Below are 17,694 nucleotides of genomic sequence, written 5' to 3' on the forward strand. Positions count from 1 at the left end.
CAATGTTATAAAGAACACGCCTCACTATAATATGAGCTCAGTGAGGGCAGTGATCAGTATTTGTTTTATTCGTATTTATTTCCCACGGCCTGTAAATTGTCTGACAAAGAAGCAGTGCTAACAAATAATTTGTGTAATAAAGTCCAGAAGGACATATGACATGTATTAGGAACAGTCAAAGACCATGTCATTTAAAAAGCAGACTAGTTAGTTTTAAAGTAATGTAGGAATAACTTAAAAGGAAAACTGTAATAGTTAATGACTCCATTTGTTAATAACTTTAAAAAAGTATATAATTATAAATTAGAATAAAGTTCAGAGACAATAATTGGATGAAGTGTTTTCAGGATTTTTTCTATAATGAATATACACATATAGTTAGGTAATTATTAAACCCTACATTCAATCTGCATACTATTAAAAGTCAACCTTTGCTATACTCATATACAAACAATGAAGCAAAACACCAAGACAGACTGTGCAACACATTTCCCAACTGCAAATAATGAAGGGACTTATCAGTACCCAATCAGAAAGAGCATGCTTATTACCCATCTAAATATTGGAATGGTAATAACTCTCAAGGCGGGACATCTGACATCCATCAATCGGATGGCAAAATGAAATCCTTTGAAATTAATGATTCACAGTATGTAGATCTTAATAGTGATAAAAGATGCTTTTCGTTAATTAGCTACACAAGCTCTACTTACCTTCAGATTTTAATTTTGTAAGAACAAAAATCAAGTAGTTGTTAAAATCTGGATATTGATTGAGTTGTTCCAGTTTCTAGAACAAACAGTAGTTAAGGAAACTTCTCTGTATAATCAAAGAAAGAAATTAAGCATTTTTAAATCTAACAATCAAGAATCCTTTTTACAGTATTTTTAGGCTTCCACTTTTTCTAAGAATATTTGCTTATTAAATCAAACTTGATGGTATTTACGACACACTAGTACTTGTCAAAAAAACAAAACCTTTGAGTTCCTTATGGCTATAATACTGTATCAAATATATTCAATGAGACATAAGTGAAGGTAAGCTTATGCACGCCCAATAAATCAATGCATTTTCAAAAACAGAGTTGATAACTTTAAAACATCCTAACCTAGTAAGTATTTAAGCACAAAAGACAAAATAATGAAAACATCCTAAAGAAATAAATGAGCTCAAGAGCTTTTGAGGAAATTAGCAAGATGGCCTTTTCTTTTCTTTTTTTTCTTTCTCTCTTTCTTTCTTTCCTTCCTCCCTCCCTCCCTCCCTCCTTCCTTCTTTCTTTCTTTTTGACTCATTAGTTCTTTAGAATTTAAAAAGGACTAAATGCCATTTGTGCCCATGTCTCCACACCAATTCTTTACAAAGTTAGTCAAATCAATTCTCTTCCATCCCAAGAGGACAGGTGAGGACATAAACTGGCAGGTGACAGTGACGTATGTGCTTGCCTACAGTGTTCTACTGCACCGAGAGATTAAAGCGTTTTCACCACAGAAATCTCAATCATCCAATACACTAGAGTATACTAAGTAAGCTTTATACACATCAGAAATGGCCTCAAAATGCCTAGGGTCAGGATGTAAATTCTAGCAAAATATACCTTAGTGAAACTCCAAAATCTAACTACTTTCTGCAAGAAAAGTCCAAACAAGGATTATTTTAGTGTGCTGATGTTAATAAATTTTACCTATATTTTTCTGAAAAGACTTATTCCCATACAACTTAACACACACATATATACATCCGTGTATCTGTATAACAGTCTTTCAGAAAGTGCTCAAGCCTATACAGAATAAATCTCTATGCTAAGCAGACAGAAAGAACAGGCCACCGCTAGCACTCTAAAATCCCTCCAGTCTCCCAAGTGCTGGGGTTACAGAGGTGGCAGGACCATGCTTGATTAATTTGTTCTTACTCAGAGAACATAATACGCTCTGAATATAAAGTATAAACTGTACACTGACTACTGGACTGGTCCAAGCACCATACTTGGTATACAATAGGTATTTAAAACAAGAAATTAAGCCGGGCGGTGGTGGCGCACGCCTTTAATCCCAGCACTTGGGAGGCAGAGCCAGGTGGATCTCTGTGAGTTCGAGGCCAGCCTGGGCTACCAAGTGAGCTCCAGGAAAGGCGCAAAGCTACACAGAGAAACCCTGTCTCGAAAACCAAAAAAAAAAAAAAAAAAAAAAAAAAAAACAAGAAATTAAAATACTTAGTCCTACAGAAATTACAATGCAATTCTGGACTTGGTTAATTTTAGAAACCAATTATTTTGTATAACAATACCAACATTTTTCAACTTCTAGTGATAACACAAATTAAGACTTAATCTACAGCGTGGTTCAGATAAAAGCTCCACTATACTCCAAACTATTTTCCCTAGTCTCAAAGGTATTCAAACAAAATGTCTTTTTAAACAATCCAAGCAGATCTAAGTCACTATCCCATCCATGTTTAATCCGGCCGTGTCATAAGCAGTCATCTACTGGAGAGCTGAGGTTACAGCAACGCAGTGCTTCTTTGAAATCCTCTAGTATCTTCATCTCTATGGTGTTTTAAAATGAAATAAGCTCAAACACCAGGAGCTTATTTACTAAGTTCCCTATTAGGTGATTTTGCTGCTTACTGAAAACAGTAACAGGAGAATTTGCTGCTAACATTGGAGACTTAAGTTCTTAAAGAATTAACTTGATTGGGCTTAACAGGGGTTAACTGGTTGAGATCTAGGAGTTCATTCTTTCTGGAGCCTGCAGGAGCTCTCCACCCGTGCACACCTGTAAATGCACTATCTTTCCCCCTGCAACTGTGGCAATGGGACCGCTACCCCGGCACTCAGCACTCAGTAACCCCTGCCTGGGGTAACCGTAGTCCAGCCTTGGGCCAAAGCTTTACCCCGCAAACCCCACTGGAGCGCCAGGGAGCCTGCAACAGGTGTTAACGGGAGCACTCCCGAGCCGCCAGGCTTTCAGGCGCGGCTGGAGAAAGCCCCGGGCCCTCCCGACAGTTCAAACCCCGCGCCAGCTCCACCCCCGGCCGCGCCGCGCCGCGCCGCTCAGCCCCGCGCAGGCCCGGCGCCCCCGCCCCGCCGGGCATTGTGTGGGCCCGGCCGCTCCCGCTCGGCGGCGGGGACGTGGCGGCCCGGCACGTGTGGCCTCCCCGGCGGCGGCCCGGAAGCGGCGGCCGAGCCCCACGCGGCGGCGGCGGCGGGCCTGGCGGGCTGCGGCCGCGTGCGCGAGGCCGGGCGGGGGCCGCGGGCGAGCGGGAGGGGCGGCGGGCGGCGGCGCGAGGCCCCGCACGGCAAGGATACTTGTTGCACGGTCCTCTGGATGGTGGTGTCTGGAGACTGGGACTCCTTGAGCAGCTGCAGGATCTGCTGAAGCCCTTGCTCGTCGGGTTTCCACTCATACTCCATCTTGGTTTGCTGCAAATAAAGCCAGACACAGGAAGAGACGAGCAGATGTTAGTCCCGCGCACAGGCCCGCCGCGCGTCCGCGCACCCGCCCGCCGCCGCCGCCGCCGCCGCCCAGCCCCGGCCCCAACCGAGGCTCGGACCCGAAGCCCGGCCGGACCGCTCCGCAGCTCCGCGCCAACGTCCGCTGTGCCTGTGCCGCCGCGGCCGCCTCGAGCGCCAGGAGCCGACCAGACTGAGTCACCGCGAATTTGCAATCTGGCCCCAAGATCCGCTCACGGGAGCCCCCTGGGTCCTAGTGCCACGGAGCGCTCTCAGTCCAGCCCAACTCATTCAGCCAGGCTAGGTACACTGAAGGCTACTCCAAAGCAAGCCTTGCGAAAGCAGCCCCTGTAGAAATCGGATTCGGCTCGTTATTTTAAATAAGCGTGGTGGAATAACGACAGCGACTGGACTGGGGGAGACGCCGGTAACTCCCCTGACAGCTCAACAGTGAAAAGAAAAGCACTTGAACTTCAACTTAATATAAAAACTATATTAGTCGTTCAAATAAAATATTAAGGCGCTTTGCAATCATAACCACACCTCAAAAACATTAAATGCAACCTTTGAAGAACGTCGATGGAAAACATGCATCCTTTCATAAACCTCAACTTAGGAACTCAGTAAGTGAAATAAATTCCATCACCAAATAACTGCCTTCCACAAAGGGCTGTGGGAAGAAGGAAAAACAAGAAAAATCATGTAGTTTACAATGGGGTAGTGTTTAATTCTGGTCAAGTAGTCTCACCGGTCACCCTCCACTTGATTCTAAAACCTAGTGAGGTGTATTATCTGCCCTCACTAAAGCTGAGCACATCACTGCAAAGGTTAATCGGTGGAGACCGGGAATTCAAGTGTGAGCTGCATCTGCTAGAGCAAACTGAGGCGACTGTTATCAATGGCACAGTTTCATTACAATTAAATTCTCGAACAAAACCAATAAAACTAAAGCATTAACTTAATTAATTTTAATAAGCAAACCTATGAAAGGCTTGGTGAAGGAGAGGATTCTCATCGACTCTACTACTAGATTAATGGTTTAACAACTTGAGTTAGTAAAGCCACGTCCTAGCAGGTTAATTTTTCCCCGATAGTACTATAATCCTCTAACTGACCTTGTCCTCTCCTTCATTTTTAAAAAATGTTTTCCCCTTCTCTCCTTCACTGTTTTGTGCTTCTTATCTGTAACATGACATTGCTCAACATCTTCCATTGGCTTCCTAAACAGGGCAAACAAAATCAATTGTTCTTCCAAAGGAACAGCAACAACAAAAACAACTACACCAAACCCACAACCCACAACTCTCATCCGGACATAACAAATACTGATGTAGTAAGGTTTGTATTCCAGTTTTCCTAGTATCTGTTGATACTGTAATGTTTTACATTACGTACATTGTATTTTTTTTTTACATTATGTAATAGTGGGAATTCTCATTTCTTCCCTGGCTTTAAATATTACTTAATTTAAGAAAATATTTTAAAACACATAGTGTTCCATTATATTGCTGTGCTGTAAATTTTTTAAACTTTTAATTGAAAGTCACAAAACTGTACAAATTGTAAGCATATAACCAGATGGACTTCTACAAGTGAACACAACTACTCCATCCACACCCAGTCAAGATGGAGGTCTCTGAGGCTGGTTAGCACAATAAGCCCTAGTATAATTTCTATCATAAACTATGCTTTTTTTCTAACTTCAAAAGCTTTTATTAAATTGCAAGAACTACATTATACTAAAATAACATGGTCACACAAGTAAAGCTGATTCTTCCCACCACCAAGCTTACCTCTGAGACAATGATACTAAATTTGATCTATTTTTCCACTGTTCTCTAGTCTTGGTTACATACAGTGTTATGGCTGAAATACGACATGGCCCCAGGCTCACGTGTCTGAACCCTTGATTTCAGATGGTATACTATTGAGGAATGTGCTGGAAGTCTTTAGGAGGCATCACTTCTCTGGAGGAAATGGGTCACTGGGGGGGTGGGCATAGAGAGGTTTTACGCCCACCTTTAGACTCCTGTTTGGTCTCTGCTCCCTGTTCCTTTGAACATTCCTAGTCTATGGAGCAACAGGGCGCCATGCTTGCCCACCATGATGGATGGCTTTCTGCCATAATAGACCATCTCCACCAAATCAACTTTGCTTCTTTATATTGCTTCTATCAGAAAATGTATCACAACAACGAGAAAAAAAAACAACTAAGGCATATAGTCCTTCTTTGTTAGATAATCCTCCATGCTATGCTGGTACTAACTCTACAACCTTTCATATATAATATAGCACCAATCATCACTCCAGGCCAGTGCATGTAGTTAGCGCCTGCTGAAATAGCCCACTTATTCCCTCAGGGCCTCTTCAATGAAAAACTAAATCCAGGGGCTAATAGTCGCCCAGTCAGAAAAGCAGTCATCACACCCATTCTAAAGGTGGTTCCCAAAAGATGTACTACATTATCAGAATATTACCACACTTCATTCAAATAAACAGGATATTTATTTATTTAGAGTCAGGGTCTCACTATGTAGTAGGCCTGGCTGTCCTAGAACTCACTGTGTAGACCAGGCTGGCTCAAAGATTGCCTGCCTCTCTCTGCCTGAGTGATGGGCTCAAAGATGTGCTCCATTATGCATGGCTCTTTATTTTTTTTCCAAACAGTTTAGTATTAAGAATATCTAGCAGGGAGGTGGTCGTGCATGCCTTTAATCCCAGCACTCGGGAGGCAGAGCCAGGCGGATCTCTGTGAGTTCAAGGCCGGCCTGGTCTACAGAGCAGGAGCCAGGAAAGGCACCAAAACTACACAGAGAAACCCTAATTTGAGCTGGGTTTGGTGGCACATGACTTTAATCTCAGCACTAAGGAGGCAGTGGCAGGCAGATCTTCTGAGTTAGAGGCCAGCCTGGTCTGCAGAGTGAGAGCAAAGACAGTCAGCAATAAACAGGGAAACATCCCCTCCCCCAAAAAATCTAATTAATATCTAATTTTACCAGACAACGCTGATAAGTGACCTCCAATACCATATCAAAGTTATCTATAACAAAAGGCTCTCAAAAATATTTGATTTATAACACTTTTTAATAAGTGTGGCAAAGCAAAGCATGGTGGCCTGTGCCTATAATCTCAGCACTCAGGAGGGTTAGTCAAAAGGATCAAGAGTTCAAAGCCAGCCTAGGCTACCTAACTAGAACCTGCCAAAACATCATAAAGCATACCACTGCAATTATAAACAGGTAAAATTTTCCACTTCAGCCATTCTTAGTGTGCAGTCGCAGCGTCAAGTTCATTCTCATTACTGTGCCCCAGCTGCCACTGCCATCTCTAGAGCTTACCTCAGTTTACCAGCGATCAAATCAAAGTCATATCTCAGAGTAGGCAGAGCCATTTCAGAGTCAACTATATAACAAGATAACCAAGCATACCAGCTTTACATGAGGTAGAAACCACTTATTTAAAGAACATTTATGTTAATTCAATAGAATATCAAAAGTAATAAAGATTTTCTTCTAACATTTAAATAATTACTGGATGACTTACTTTTTTCATAGTTGAAGACTCACACCTAAATGTGTCAAAAAAAGTAACATCCAATGGTAAATAAAAACCCAAAAGGCAGCTCTCGGAGAGCCACCTCGAGTCACGCAGTCTGAAGGTTAGCCTGCTTTGCATGAGTTCCAGGCCAGTCAAGGCTTCCGAGTGAGACTCTGTCTCAAAAAGCATGAATAAACAAATCAGTTATTTGAGAGATGAGGACTAAGATGCTGTGGAAACCTAGGCAAGTCAATCATTCCTGGGAGCCTTAGTTTCCCAACTACTGAACGGGAATATACCAACTTCAATTAGATTATAGATAGATGATGCTCAGCACAGACTATCAACAACTTGAAAAAAAAGTAGTTATCAGAGTTAACCAAGGGGCTGGAGAGATGGCTCAGTGGTTAAGAGCACCAGCTACTCTTCCAAAATATCCAGGCGCCATTCCCAGCACCCACATGGCAGCTCACAACTGCCTGTCCCTCCAGTTCTGGAGAAATCTGATGTCTTCTGGCCTCCACAGGCAACACTCATATGCAGTGGTGCACTGACACATGAAGGCAAAACCCTAACACACAGAAAGAAAGAGAGAAAGAAAGAAAGAGAGAGAGAGAGAGACAGAGACAGACAGACAGACAGACAGACAGACAGACAGACAGACAGACAGACAGCCGGGCATAGCACGTCTTAATCCCAGCATTCAGGAGGCAGAGCAGACGGATCTCTGTGAGTTCAAGGCCAGCCTGGTCTATAGAGTGAGTTCTAAGACAAGCTACATAGTGAGACTCTGTCTCAAAAAAATCCCAAAAAAAGGGGGGAAAAGTTAACCAATAGGGCTGGTTAAGAGCACTGGCTGCTCTTCTAGAGGAACAAGAATGGAATCCCAGCACCCACATGGCAGTTCAAAACCATCTGTAACTCCAGTCCCACGGGCTCCAATGCCCTCTTCTGGCCTCTGCAGGCACCAAGCACCCATGTGGTGCATCAAGTTGAGTGAACAAATATTTGTTAAATACTACTGTGTTGCTACTCATTCAACTGAATAAATATGAAGTTGAGCAATTATCTCATGCATGGTGAGCACTGGAGATTCAAAGGTAAGTAAAATACAGTTCTCAATGAGAGAGATGGACAAACTGTCCACTAAGGAGTGCTAAGGGAAACAGGCAAATACATTCTGCTGGGAAAGAGAAATGTTTCCCTCATCGCTTCAAAGCTCTTCCTCCATTTCAATAAAATGCAGACAACTGTTTGCCAAACAGTCACAAGTTCCCACCTACATGTTGCGTCACCATGAAGTGATACATGTGGCCATCAGTGACAGGACTTCCCCAAATGTAAATAAGGTGTGGTAGTGGTAGCGTTCCAAAGGAAACATGGCATCATCACCCTAGTGGATAGAACACTGCAGTTTTACTCCTAGAAAAGTGTGTGTGTGTGTGTGTACTGGAACGTGTGTGTCTACTGCAACACTGAGTTTTACTCCTAGAAAAATATGTGTCTATGTGTACACATAATAACCTTGCCAAGAGTTCCATGTGTATATGTAAATAAGAGTAAGGCTATTGTCTCTGAAAACTATAAACACATTTTTGTTTCACCTCTCTGAGACGTTCTAGTAGAACATTCACAAACATACAGGATGGCTTAGGGCAGTTCTTCCCAGTGAACACCCAACACCACTCTGTCTTACCCTATAAATGAAGAGTATCTCTTAGTCATGACGTCATTCCCCGTCAGCAGCATCGCCTCAGTGGGGAAAGTCTACAGCAAGGAAAGGGTACGAGACTAAGACAGCAGAATACTAATCCAGTTGTGAGGTCGGGAAAGAACTTCCGCCAAGAACTGATCTTTCACTTAAGATCTAACAGACCAAGAGCCAAAGCAAATGTGAGGAGGGTGGAGACTGGCAGTGGTGTGTGTGTAGGGGGGGACTTTAAGGACCCATGGCTTGTAGCCGCGTCGTGAGGCGGGGAAAGGCATACTCACAGAAGCTCCTCCTACCAAGAAGATGCCCATCTTCTGCTCTGGACTTCCATGCTGTTTGGCTAATGTTCACAGGGATTTTGCAAACCCCTCAGGCCACAGCGACAGCAGGAGAAGCCACAGGAAACCTAACTGTCCAAACTTCACCTGGAGTTCCAGTGTCAGAAGGGTAGTCATGTTCCACTAGAAGTTCAAGTTTGGGCTGTAAACTGTAGAAGACTTAAGCACTGTTCTATACATGTGGGTCATGGTGGTACTGGTCTTTATTCCCAGCATTCAGGAGGCAGAGGCAGAGCCTGCACCAAATGAGTTCAAAGCCAGCCTATCTAAAACAACAAAAACCCAATAGAGTACTGTGTCAATAACAGCGGTGGCTAACATTTTTTTTTTTTTTTTTGAGAACCAAGCAGTTTTCTAAGTGCTTCCATATGATAACTAATTAAATTTCACAACTTCATGACACGGTATTGATAGCAACCACGTGCAACGGATAAGCAAATTGCCTCACGGGGAAGTCACTTGCCTAAGGTTACTCAGCAAGGAGATGGCAAGGCTATGACTCTACCCAAACTAGAGTGGTGGTGCTGTAACCCCAGTTCTGAGGAGAGGGAGGAGGTCACAAGTTCAAATCCCTGTCTCAAAACATTAAACAAAGCCCACCCATGAGGGACTCTGGTATCAAATCAGGGTCCAGGCCCTGATATGCTGCCTTTCCAACAGAAATTCAATCTGTGACCTGGGAAACTAACTGTAAAACACACAAGTCCACAAAATAATATACTGGATACCTCTGTGTGAGGTAAAAAAGTAAAGCCATTCTTTACTACTGTAAAAATCCTAACAGACCTCAAAAACCAGTGTGAGATATTTTGACATCGCTGAGTTAAAAATGTTCTAGATCTAAATCTTCACTTAGTCCCCTTGTTGTACATGCATACCATGTATTACTTTCATTAAAAGGCATGTGAATCAAAGCAGAGCTTAAGAGTCGTTGTGCTGAATCATTTGCAGAATAAAAATTTAAGACATAGACTCCCGCAGTAAAGCAGCAAACGTCTCTTACTCTGGCTTTTCCCTGGAGGGTAGGGGGATGCTATGATGAGCAAGGAGGAAGGGAAAACAGATATCCATGGGACGGAAAAAGAGTATCCACTGGGTGGAAGGGAGGGGGTGAGGCCAAACTCAGATGAATCTAACCAGTTCAGGAACTGGGCTCAATTAGACTGGAAAGCAGCAAAGAGAGCAGTGGTCGAGGTCGGGGAGGCTGAACCTGGGGCTTCAAGCATCCTAGGCAAGTACTGTAACCACTGAGCTACATTCCCAGCAAGACAGTCTATTTAACACGGTATTAGACACATGAGTTTTAAAACACTCTTGACTGGTTGACTGCTTAGGATAAGTGGTTCAATTAGCCACTTGGAAGAAACATGCTAAGAAGTTAAAATCTTCATTTCCCAGCAGCACAAACTTAATTGGTGCCAAAGTGCTGGAAGATAGGCAGAAGAGAGAGAACGTTAAATAAATGTATTCTTAGCATGCAGAAGACCTTTGACCATTAGCAATGCCACCAGCATTAAAAGGTGTGTGTCTCAGTGACTGAGTGACAAGGGAGAAAGCCTGACCCCCAAATTCAATCCCATCTCTAAACAAGCACTTTTTTTTTTTTTTTTTTTTTTTTTTTGGTTTTTCGAGACAGGGTTTCTCTGTGTAGCTTTGCGCCTTTCCTGGAACTCACTTGGTAGCCCAGGCTGGCCTCGAACTCACAGAGATCCACCTGGCTCTGCCTCCCAAGTGCTGGGATTAAAGGCGTGCGCCACCACCGCCCGGCAAACAAGCACTTCTTAGACTCCCGCTTATCCAACATTCACCACAGTGTGAGGAGACAGGCACTAATCCACCACATAGAGGTAGAAGCTGGGAGAGGTTATGCAGCCTGTTTAATTTATATGGGACAGAGGGAGTTACTCAACACCAAATTATGATTCCCCAAGTCTGTACAGAGCTGAGTAATAACAGTAATCCACGCGCCAGGCTTTATACTGCTGTTTAAATGTGCTTAATTCCATGCATATATACTATTATTATCTCTACTTTCCAGGAGGATGGGACGGAAGAGAACGACAGCAGTGTGCCCAGCCACAGACGGTATAAACAAAAAGCCAGGATTCCAAAGTCTGCCTGGCCAGGGCCAGCACACACCGTACCCCGTTGCCTGTGGCCCTCCACACGTGTGACTCGTCAGAACTTAACAGTGGGCAAGCAATGGACACTCCTGGGGACACTTTCCCCATCCTACGTATCCCCGAGAACTCGGCAGCCCTCCTGAAGCTACCCTCTCCAGTTCAGTCACTTCAGGTCTGAGGACTGTACCCTGTGTCTAGAGCTCCTTTCTGTGTGTGTGAAGGCCATCCTCAGGGACTGTCTGTCCACTTTAGGAAACAAGGTCTGTCACCAATTAGACAAGGATGGCTGGCCACCTGGGACTCACTCTGCCTCCCCAGTGCCGGGATTGTTAGCATGTAACCTATGCCTGGCTTTTTGCCTGTGTGTGTGTGTGTGTGTGTGTGTGTGTGTGTGTGTGTGTGTGTGTGTGTGTGTGTGTGTGTGAGATCAAGCACGTCTTTATGCTTGGAGAGCAAGGCACTTTATCAACAGAGCTATCCCATCGGCCTCATTTTTTAGAGTTTGACCTTTTAATCTTTAATCAAAACAAAAGGCTGATAGGACTGGTGTCTCTTTATATTTAACTTTTGATAATACTTGTCATTTGCAAAAAACCAGCAGTTCCTTGTTGAGTTCTATAACAAATGGAACCATCATAGTGGGTCTCCGTCTCCGTGTATCGTTGTGTAACTTGAGCCAATGATTTTTGAACTCCAATCGTATATCATAATCACTAGAGACTTGCGTCTGGATGAGAAGCAGTCCACCTCAGTATGTCTACCTCTGGAAACGCTCAGTGCTTCTTACTCTAGTGATCGATTTCTGAACTAAAAGGACAAAAACAGAAGAAAGGAACAGACGCAGATTTAACTGGTTAATATGGAAACCTAGCTGTCGGAAGGCTGACGAAACCAACACTTAAGGGCATACTGTTCAGTTACTGAAGAATCTGTACCACAGAGCTGGAGAGATGGTTCAGTGGTTAGTTAACAGTGCTGTTCTTGCAGAGGACCTGGGTTCCACTCCCAGGACCAACATCAGGTGGCTCACAACCACCTGTGACTCCAGCTCAGGAGGATCCTATGCCTTCTGGCCTCCCAGGCACCTAAACCTTTGTGCACACATGTGGACACACACACACACACACACACACACACACACACACACACACACACACACACGGAGGGAAGGAGGGGGAAGGGAGAGGAAGAAGGAGAGACTAAATCTTAAGAAATAATTTGTACTTTATAGCGCAGACATACCAGAGGCTTTGTCATTTAATGGTGACAGAGTGGGTAAGGAATTGCACTTAGGCCCAATGGCAGAAAAGAAAACCTAGAAGAGTTCAGTTTTGGTGGAAGAACAAAAGTACTTATTTCTAATAAATTCCAAGTAAAACCAAAGTCAAAATGACGGCCCTTGATTGGCAGTCCACCCTGTGAGTAACCCCGATCCTGGCCGCGACACCAGAAGGAAAGAGTGGGTTCCAGGCCTCCAGCACTGCAGTGTCTGTCACTAGGGTGTACCAGTGCTCGTCCATGGCGACATCACAGGGCTGTTTCTCTAAACAGAATTAGTGCTACTACTCACTGTAATGAGACACAGGACACAGGCCCTGGGACACGGAGTTAAGGGAAAAGCTTCTTTAAATTCTCCTCTAACTATTACAACAACATGATTATAAATTTTATTTTAGAACATTGATTATTGCCAAGAGGTTTTAATAATTTTCAAAATGCTTTTGTATTTGATTTGTTCAAAATTCTCACTTGAATTGAGGAGCTAGTCTTAGTGATGTTAAATTAAAACTCACTAAAAGTCACTTAGCTACTAAGTGTTAAGAACTGAGCTGGGCTCCTCAGCTCATTTAGCTTTCATTGATTGTTAAGAAACTGGAGCATTTAGCCGGGCGGTGGTGGCGCATGCCTTTAATCCCAGCACTCGGGAGGCAGAGCCAGGAGGATCTCTGTGAGTTCGAGGCCAGCCTGGGCTACTAAGTGAGTTCCAGGAAAGGCGCAAAGCTACACAGAGAAACCCTGCCTCAAAAAACGGAGAGAAAAAAAAAAAAAAAAAAAAAAGAACAGAGCTGGGAGGCCAGAGAGAGAGGTTCTACTGTTAAGAGCACTTGCTGCTCTTGCAGAAGATTGGGGTTTGGTGCCCAAGTCACATGGAGGCTCCCAACTGTTAACTCCAGGCGCTCCAGCACCCTCTTAAGAGTATCAGGCACATGTCATGTGCATACAAGCATTCAGTCAGAACATTCATGCACATAAGTAAAAATAAATATTAAAAAAGAATCAGGCTGGAATGTCTTCCTATTTTGAGTTCAATGTTTCTACTATACTGCTTTTGTTCATAGGTAATTATGTAAGTACAATCAACAAAATAAACGGTATCCTGTCTTAAAGAAACGTTACTCTGTTGCTGGATTTTAACTCACTGGTTTAGATGCTGGCATGCATAAATGCCGGAGACGGTGATAGTGCCTGGTAAAGTGCTGGTACCGAGCGAATGAAACCACACCAGCATCATGTAAGCTACTGCTCTTACTAAATGTAAGGAGTTAGTAAGAGGAGGAGGATTTTTTAAAAAAGGCCAATTCTTCTTCCCATGAAACGTCTGAAATTGTTAAGTCAATATAAGGAAGGGTCCAGTACTTTACAGGTGCTATTGTACATATTTATCAAGTGAGCCATGCTTGAAACTGAAACAGAAAACTAAGCTGACTCTAGGAAAACACTAGATAGCCCATGGGCTAACTAACCACTACATACCGTCTTGAGGACAGCACGCCACTTCACTGTCAGACTGCTCTCAAGTTCTCAGATAGCCTGGCTAGTTCGCATTCATCTCCCAACTATGCTGAAGTACAGTGCCTCGATTCGGTGCATATCTTACCATCTCAAGGGAAACAGAAAAAGGAGCCCGGGGTTGTGTTCACTCTCAAGGATTAAATTAGAAAATGGTCAGAGCAGTGTGAAGACTAATGGTTAAAACACAGTAAGCGGTTAGAGATGCGATTAGCAGCAGTGTTTACCTAATCTTCCACCTGTTCACTAACGAACGGCACACTCACTCGTAACGGGGTGCATCTCAGTAATGTTCAGCTCCAGGACAGACACAGCAGAAAAACACAGCAAAGGAAACTAACTTTAAAAGCTTTTTCACACTTATTTAATTTTTGCGTATACGTATTTTTATCTGCTTGTATGTACGTATACCACACATGTGCCTGGTGCCCACCGAGATCAGAAGAGGGTATCAGGTCCCCTGGAACTGCAGCTACAGCTGTGAGGCCCCAGGTGGGTCTGGGGACTGAACGAGGGCTCCTGTGGCTCCACAAGAGCAGCAAGCACCGGAAACGGCTGACCCATCTCCCACGCCCGGCCCAGAAATCAAGTTTTGTAGTTTTAGTTCCTAAGCTGAACTGTATTTACACACACACACACACACACACACACACACACACACTTTAACTGCTATGAGTATAACCCCAGTTCTCTCAATTTTACTTTTTCAGGAAACTTTCTGAGCAACAGTTAATGATCTGCAAAGTGAGCCAATGAAAAGATGAAATAAGGATATAAAGAGCCACAGCTGCATTGTTGCTCATATTCACACTACAGTGCCTATTGAAACTGTCAGTAAAACTCAAGATTTCCCAAGCCAACCTACACCATCGGACAACAGTAAGACGAAGAGGATGTGCATCGGTTTTGTGTTATCAGAGAACATTCAACAGAGCGTGCTGTTTCACTTGTCATCTAAAGGGGAGGAGCCCTGCTGGGGTTTGAATGTACACTGAAACCCACTTTCCAGAGGACAGGCAAGAGCGAGGCTTTGGAAGGTGAAAAGGGCTTAGGAGAGGGTCGAGGTGGATTGCTGGCCCTTCCATTCTTACTCCGCCGCATGCCATAACCACATGAAGACACAGCAAAAAACCAGGAAGGACTCCACCCAGTCTTCTGCTACAGTGGCGTCAGCAGACTCACACAGGTGATACCGGAGAACCAGAAAAACTGAGAAAACAGCAGAGGAAGAGGAGAAACAAACAGAGACATGGAAAGCAAGTGATGAATATTAAATCAGATAGGAGTTTAATATGCCTAAAAAAATTAAGAGAAAAAGACAGGGTTTGGTTGATAGTGATCTTCATAGTCTGCAGAGACAGATAAAATACATCACAAGAAAACTTTAAAGTCAAAAAGTGGGGAAAATGTGCCGAAAATATAATCAAACAAAAGATGTTGCCACCTAACTAAAAGTTTTAGTACAAAAAGCGGTACTATATAGTCCGAGTGTTCAAATATGTTTTCTTTTTAAAAAAAATTTATATTGGGGCTGGAGAGATGGCTCAGAGGTTAAGAGCACTGACTGCTCTTCCAGAGGACCTGAGTTCAATTCCCAGCAACCACATGGTGGCTCACAACCATCTGTAATGAGGTCTGGCACCTTTTTTCTGTGTACATAATAAGTACATCTTTAAAAAAAATTACATTGAACATTATTTTAACATTATTAATTTGTCAAAGTAAAACACACACACTTCTATCACTCACTATACAGTGGTTCACACATCCCTATTTTTATGATGTGCCAACACTTGGTTTGAAAGTTTGGCTTCGTTTCCTGTGTTCTCTCTTGTGTTCCATCCTGTGAAGACATTCCCTCCTAACTGCTGTTAGACTGATTTGCAGCACACCTAAATGGCATGGAGGACAGCAGGGAATCACAGGAGTGACTAATGTCACTGAGAACTTGGGACCATGAGCTGAGACAGTCTGTTTTCCTTTTACTATAACAAAACAACAATGAAGCTTAACGAGAAATATAAGGCTAATAAACTAAGGCCAGGTATGGTAATGAACACTTTAATCCCAACACCACGGACGCAGAGGCAGGCAGATCTCCGAGTTCAAGGACAGCCAGGTCTATAGAGCAAGTTTCAGGACAGCCAGGACTATGCAGAGAAACCCTGTCTCTAACCCCCCACCAAAATTAATAAACTAAAAGAATAAAATATGAGGAAATTTGAGACTGTGGTGAACACAGGATAATGCTAACCAAATGTGAGTGTATAACTCTAAACTGAATACTGGCCTAACTAGTAACCCTAAGTACTTAGAAAGTATTTGGTTATAAGTATATGACTCTAAAAAATGAATATTGTCCTAATACTAACCCTTACTGAAGTTTCTTTCACAAGTAGAGAGGCTGTTTTAACATCTCATTCATCCCCCTCATCCCACTTGGATTCATCAATTAAAATCTAACTGAAATAACCACATTAACCATGAGAGGGGGAAAAAAAAGAGCCCTACACATAGCCAATCCTTTTATTTAAAAAATAAGGCTCAGAAATCAAAATTACAAATTAAGAGGAAGAATTTTATTTCTGACTTTAAAACATGCAGTTTTAGGTGACCTTTTCTACCTTTATGTTTGAATGCTACACTGACATCTGATAAGCAACCCCGGAAAGCCATGGGCCCCTTCCTCAAGGAATTAGCAGTCCATACCCCATGTCTCAGGGAAGAGAATCATGGCCAAGTTTACTGTGTGACCTCATTTCCTAAACACAACTGATGAAACTTCAGACAATGACCTTCCATGTGATGAATCCTAGTACAAAAGATGAGCTCTATTCAACTTTCTTTCCTGGGAAGATGATCAGGCAGTACTAAGAGATTTAAAACCACTTGCCAGTTCTTTTTTTTCTGAGACAGGGTTTCTCTGTGTAGCTTTGCGCCTTTCCTGGAACTCGATCTGGAGACCAGGCTGGCCTCGAACTCACAGAGATCTGCCTGCCTCTGCCTCCCGAGTGCTGGGATTAAAGGCGTGTGCCACCATCACCTGGCTTTTTTTTTTTTTTTAAAGATTTTATTTATTTATTATGTATACAGTGTTCTGCTTGCATGTGTCCCTGCAGGCCAGAAGATGGCAACAGATCTCATTACAGATGGTTGTGAGCCACCATGTGGTTGCTGGGAATTGAACTCAGGACCTCTGGAAGAGCAGTAGTCAGTGCTCTTAACCGCTGAGTCATCTCTCCAGCCCTACCTGCCAGTTCTAAAAGTTTTAAGCTAAAAGGTCACAACTTGTAGGCAGGTAGCCACACCCAAGATAAAATGACAAAGATCAGAAAGTCTAAGCAGAGAGAATGGATCAGCACAGAGGAATGTAAAGTACGGAGCAAGAGCATGTGGAATGCCTTGCTTCCTGATTACTTTGTAATTCTAACCTATGATTGACTTAAATAGATCCCACCCTGGATTTCAAACTAATGGAATGTGTTTCTTTTCCTTGAAAAATGTATAGCCAGAGGCAGGCATGGAGGCGTATGTCTTTAATCCCAGCACACTGAAGGTAGAGGCAGTTGGATCTCTGAGAGTTTAAGGCCAGCCTGGTCTATATAGACTGCTCCAGGACAGTTAGAACTGCATAGAGACCCTGTCTCAAAACAAACAAACAAAAACAATTGAAAAGAAAAAAAAAGTTTAGCTTGAAAGAAATACTAAATAACTATTCAAATATCCATCATATAATCATATTCATCA

The 17,694-nt window shown here is 43.1% G+C and overlaps 1 protein-coding gene across 3 annotated transcripts in view; it reads right to left on the reverse strand.

Moving 5' to 3' along the window:
• Positions 1–17,694, reverse strand: part of Tnpo1 (transportin 1) — an 85,228-nt gene that overhangs the window by 49,265 nt on the left and 18,269 nt on the right. For 2 of the 3 annotated variants that reach the window (XR_013044830.1, XM_076552115.1), the window contains exons 2-3: positions 3,305–3,418; positions 714–789 (exon numbers count right to left, since the gene is read on the reverse strand). Coding sequence is in view for 2 of the 3 variants with exons in the window: in XM_076552115.1 (XP_076408230.1) it covers positions 714–789; positions 3,305–3,418 (190 nt within the window). In the remaining variant the exon portion in view is untranslated. Of the gene's footprint in view, positions 1–713; positions 790–3,304; positions 3,419–3,549; positions 3,644–17,694 lie in introns of those variants that run through there. The other variant, XM_076552116.1, reaches the window with a different exon arrangement.

The sequence above is a fragment of the Peromyscus maniculatus genome, chromosome 15, assembly GCF_049852395.1.
Source record: "Peromyscus maniculatus bairdii isolate BWxNUB_F1_BW_parent chromosome 15, HU_Pman_BW_mat_3.1, whole genome shotgun sequence".
NCBI classification, from domain to species: Eukaryota; Metazoa; Chordata; class Mammalia; order Rodentia; family Cricetidae; genus Peromyscus; species Peromyscus maniculatus.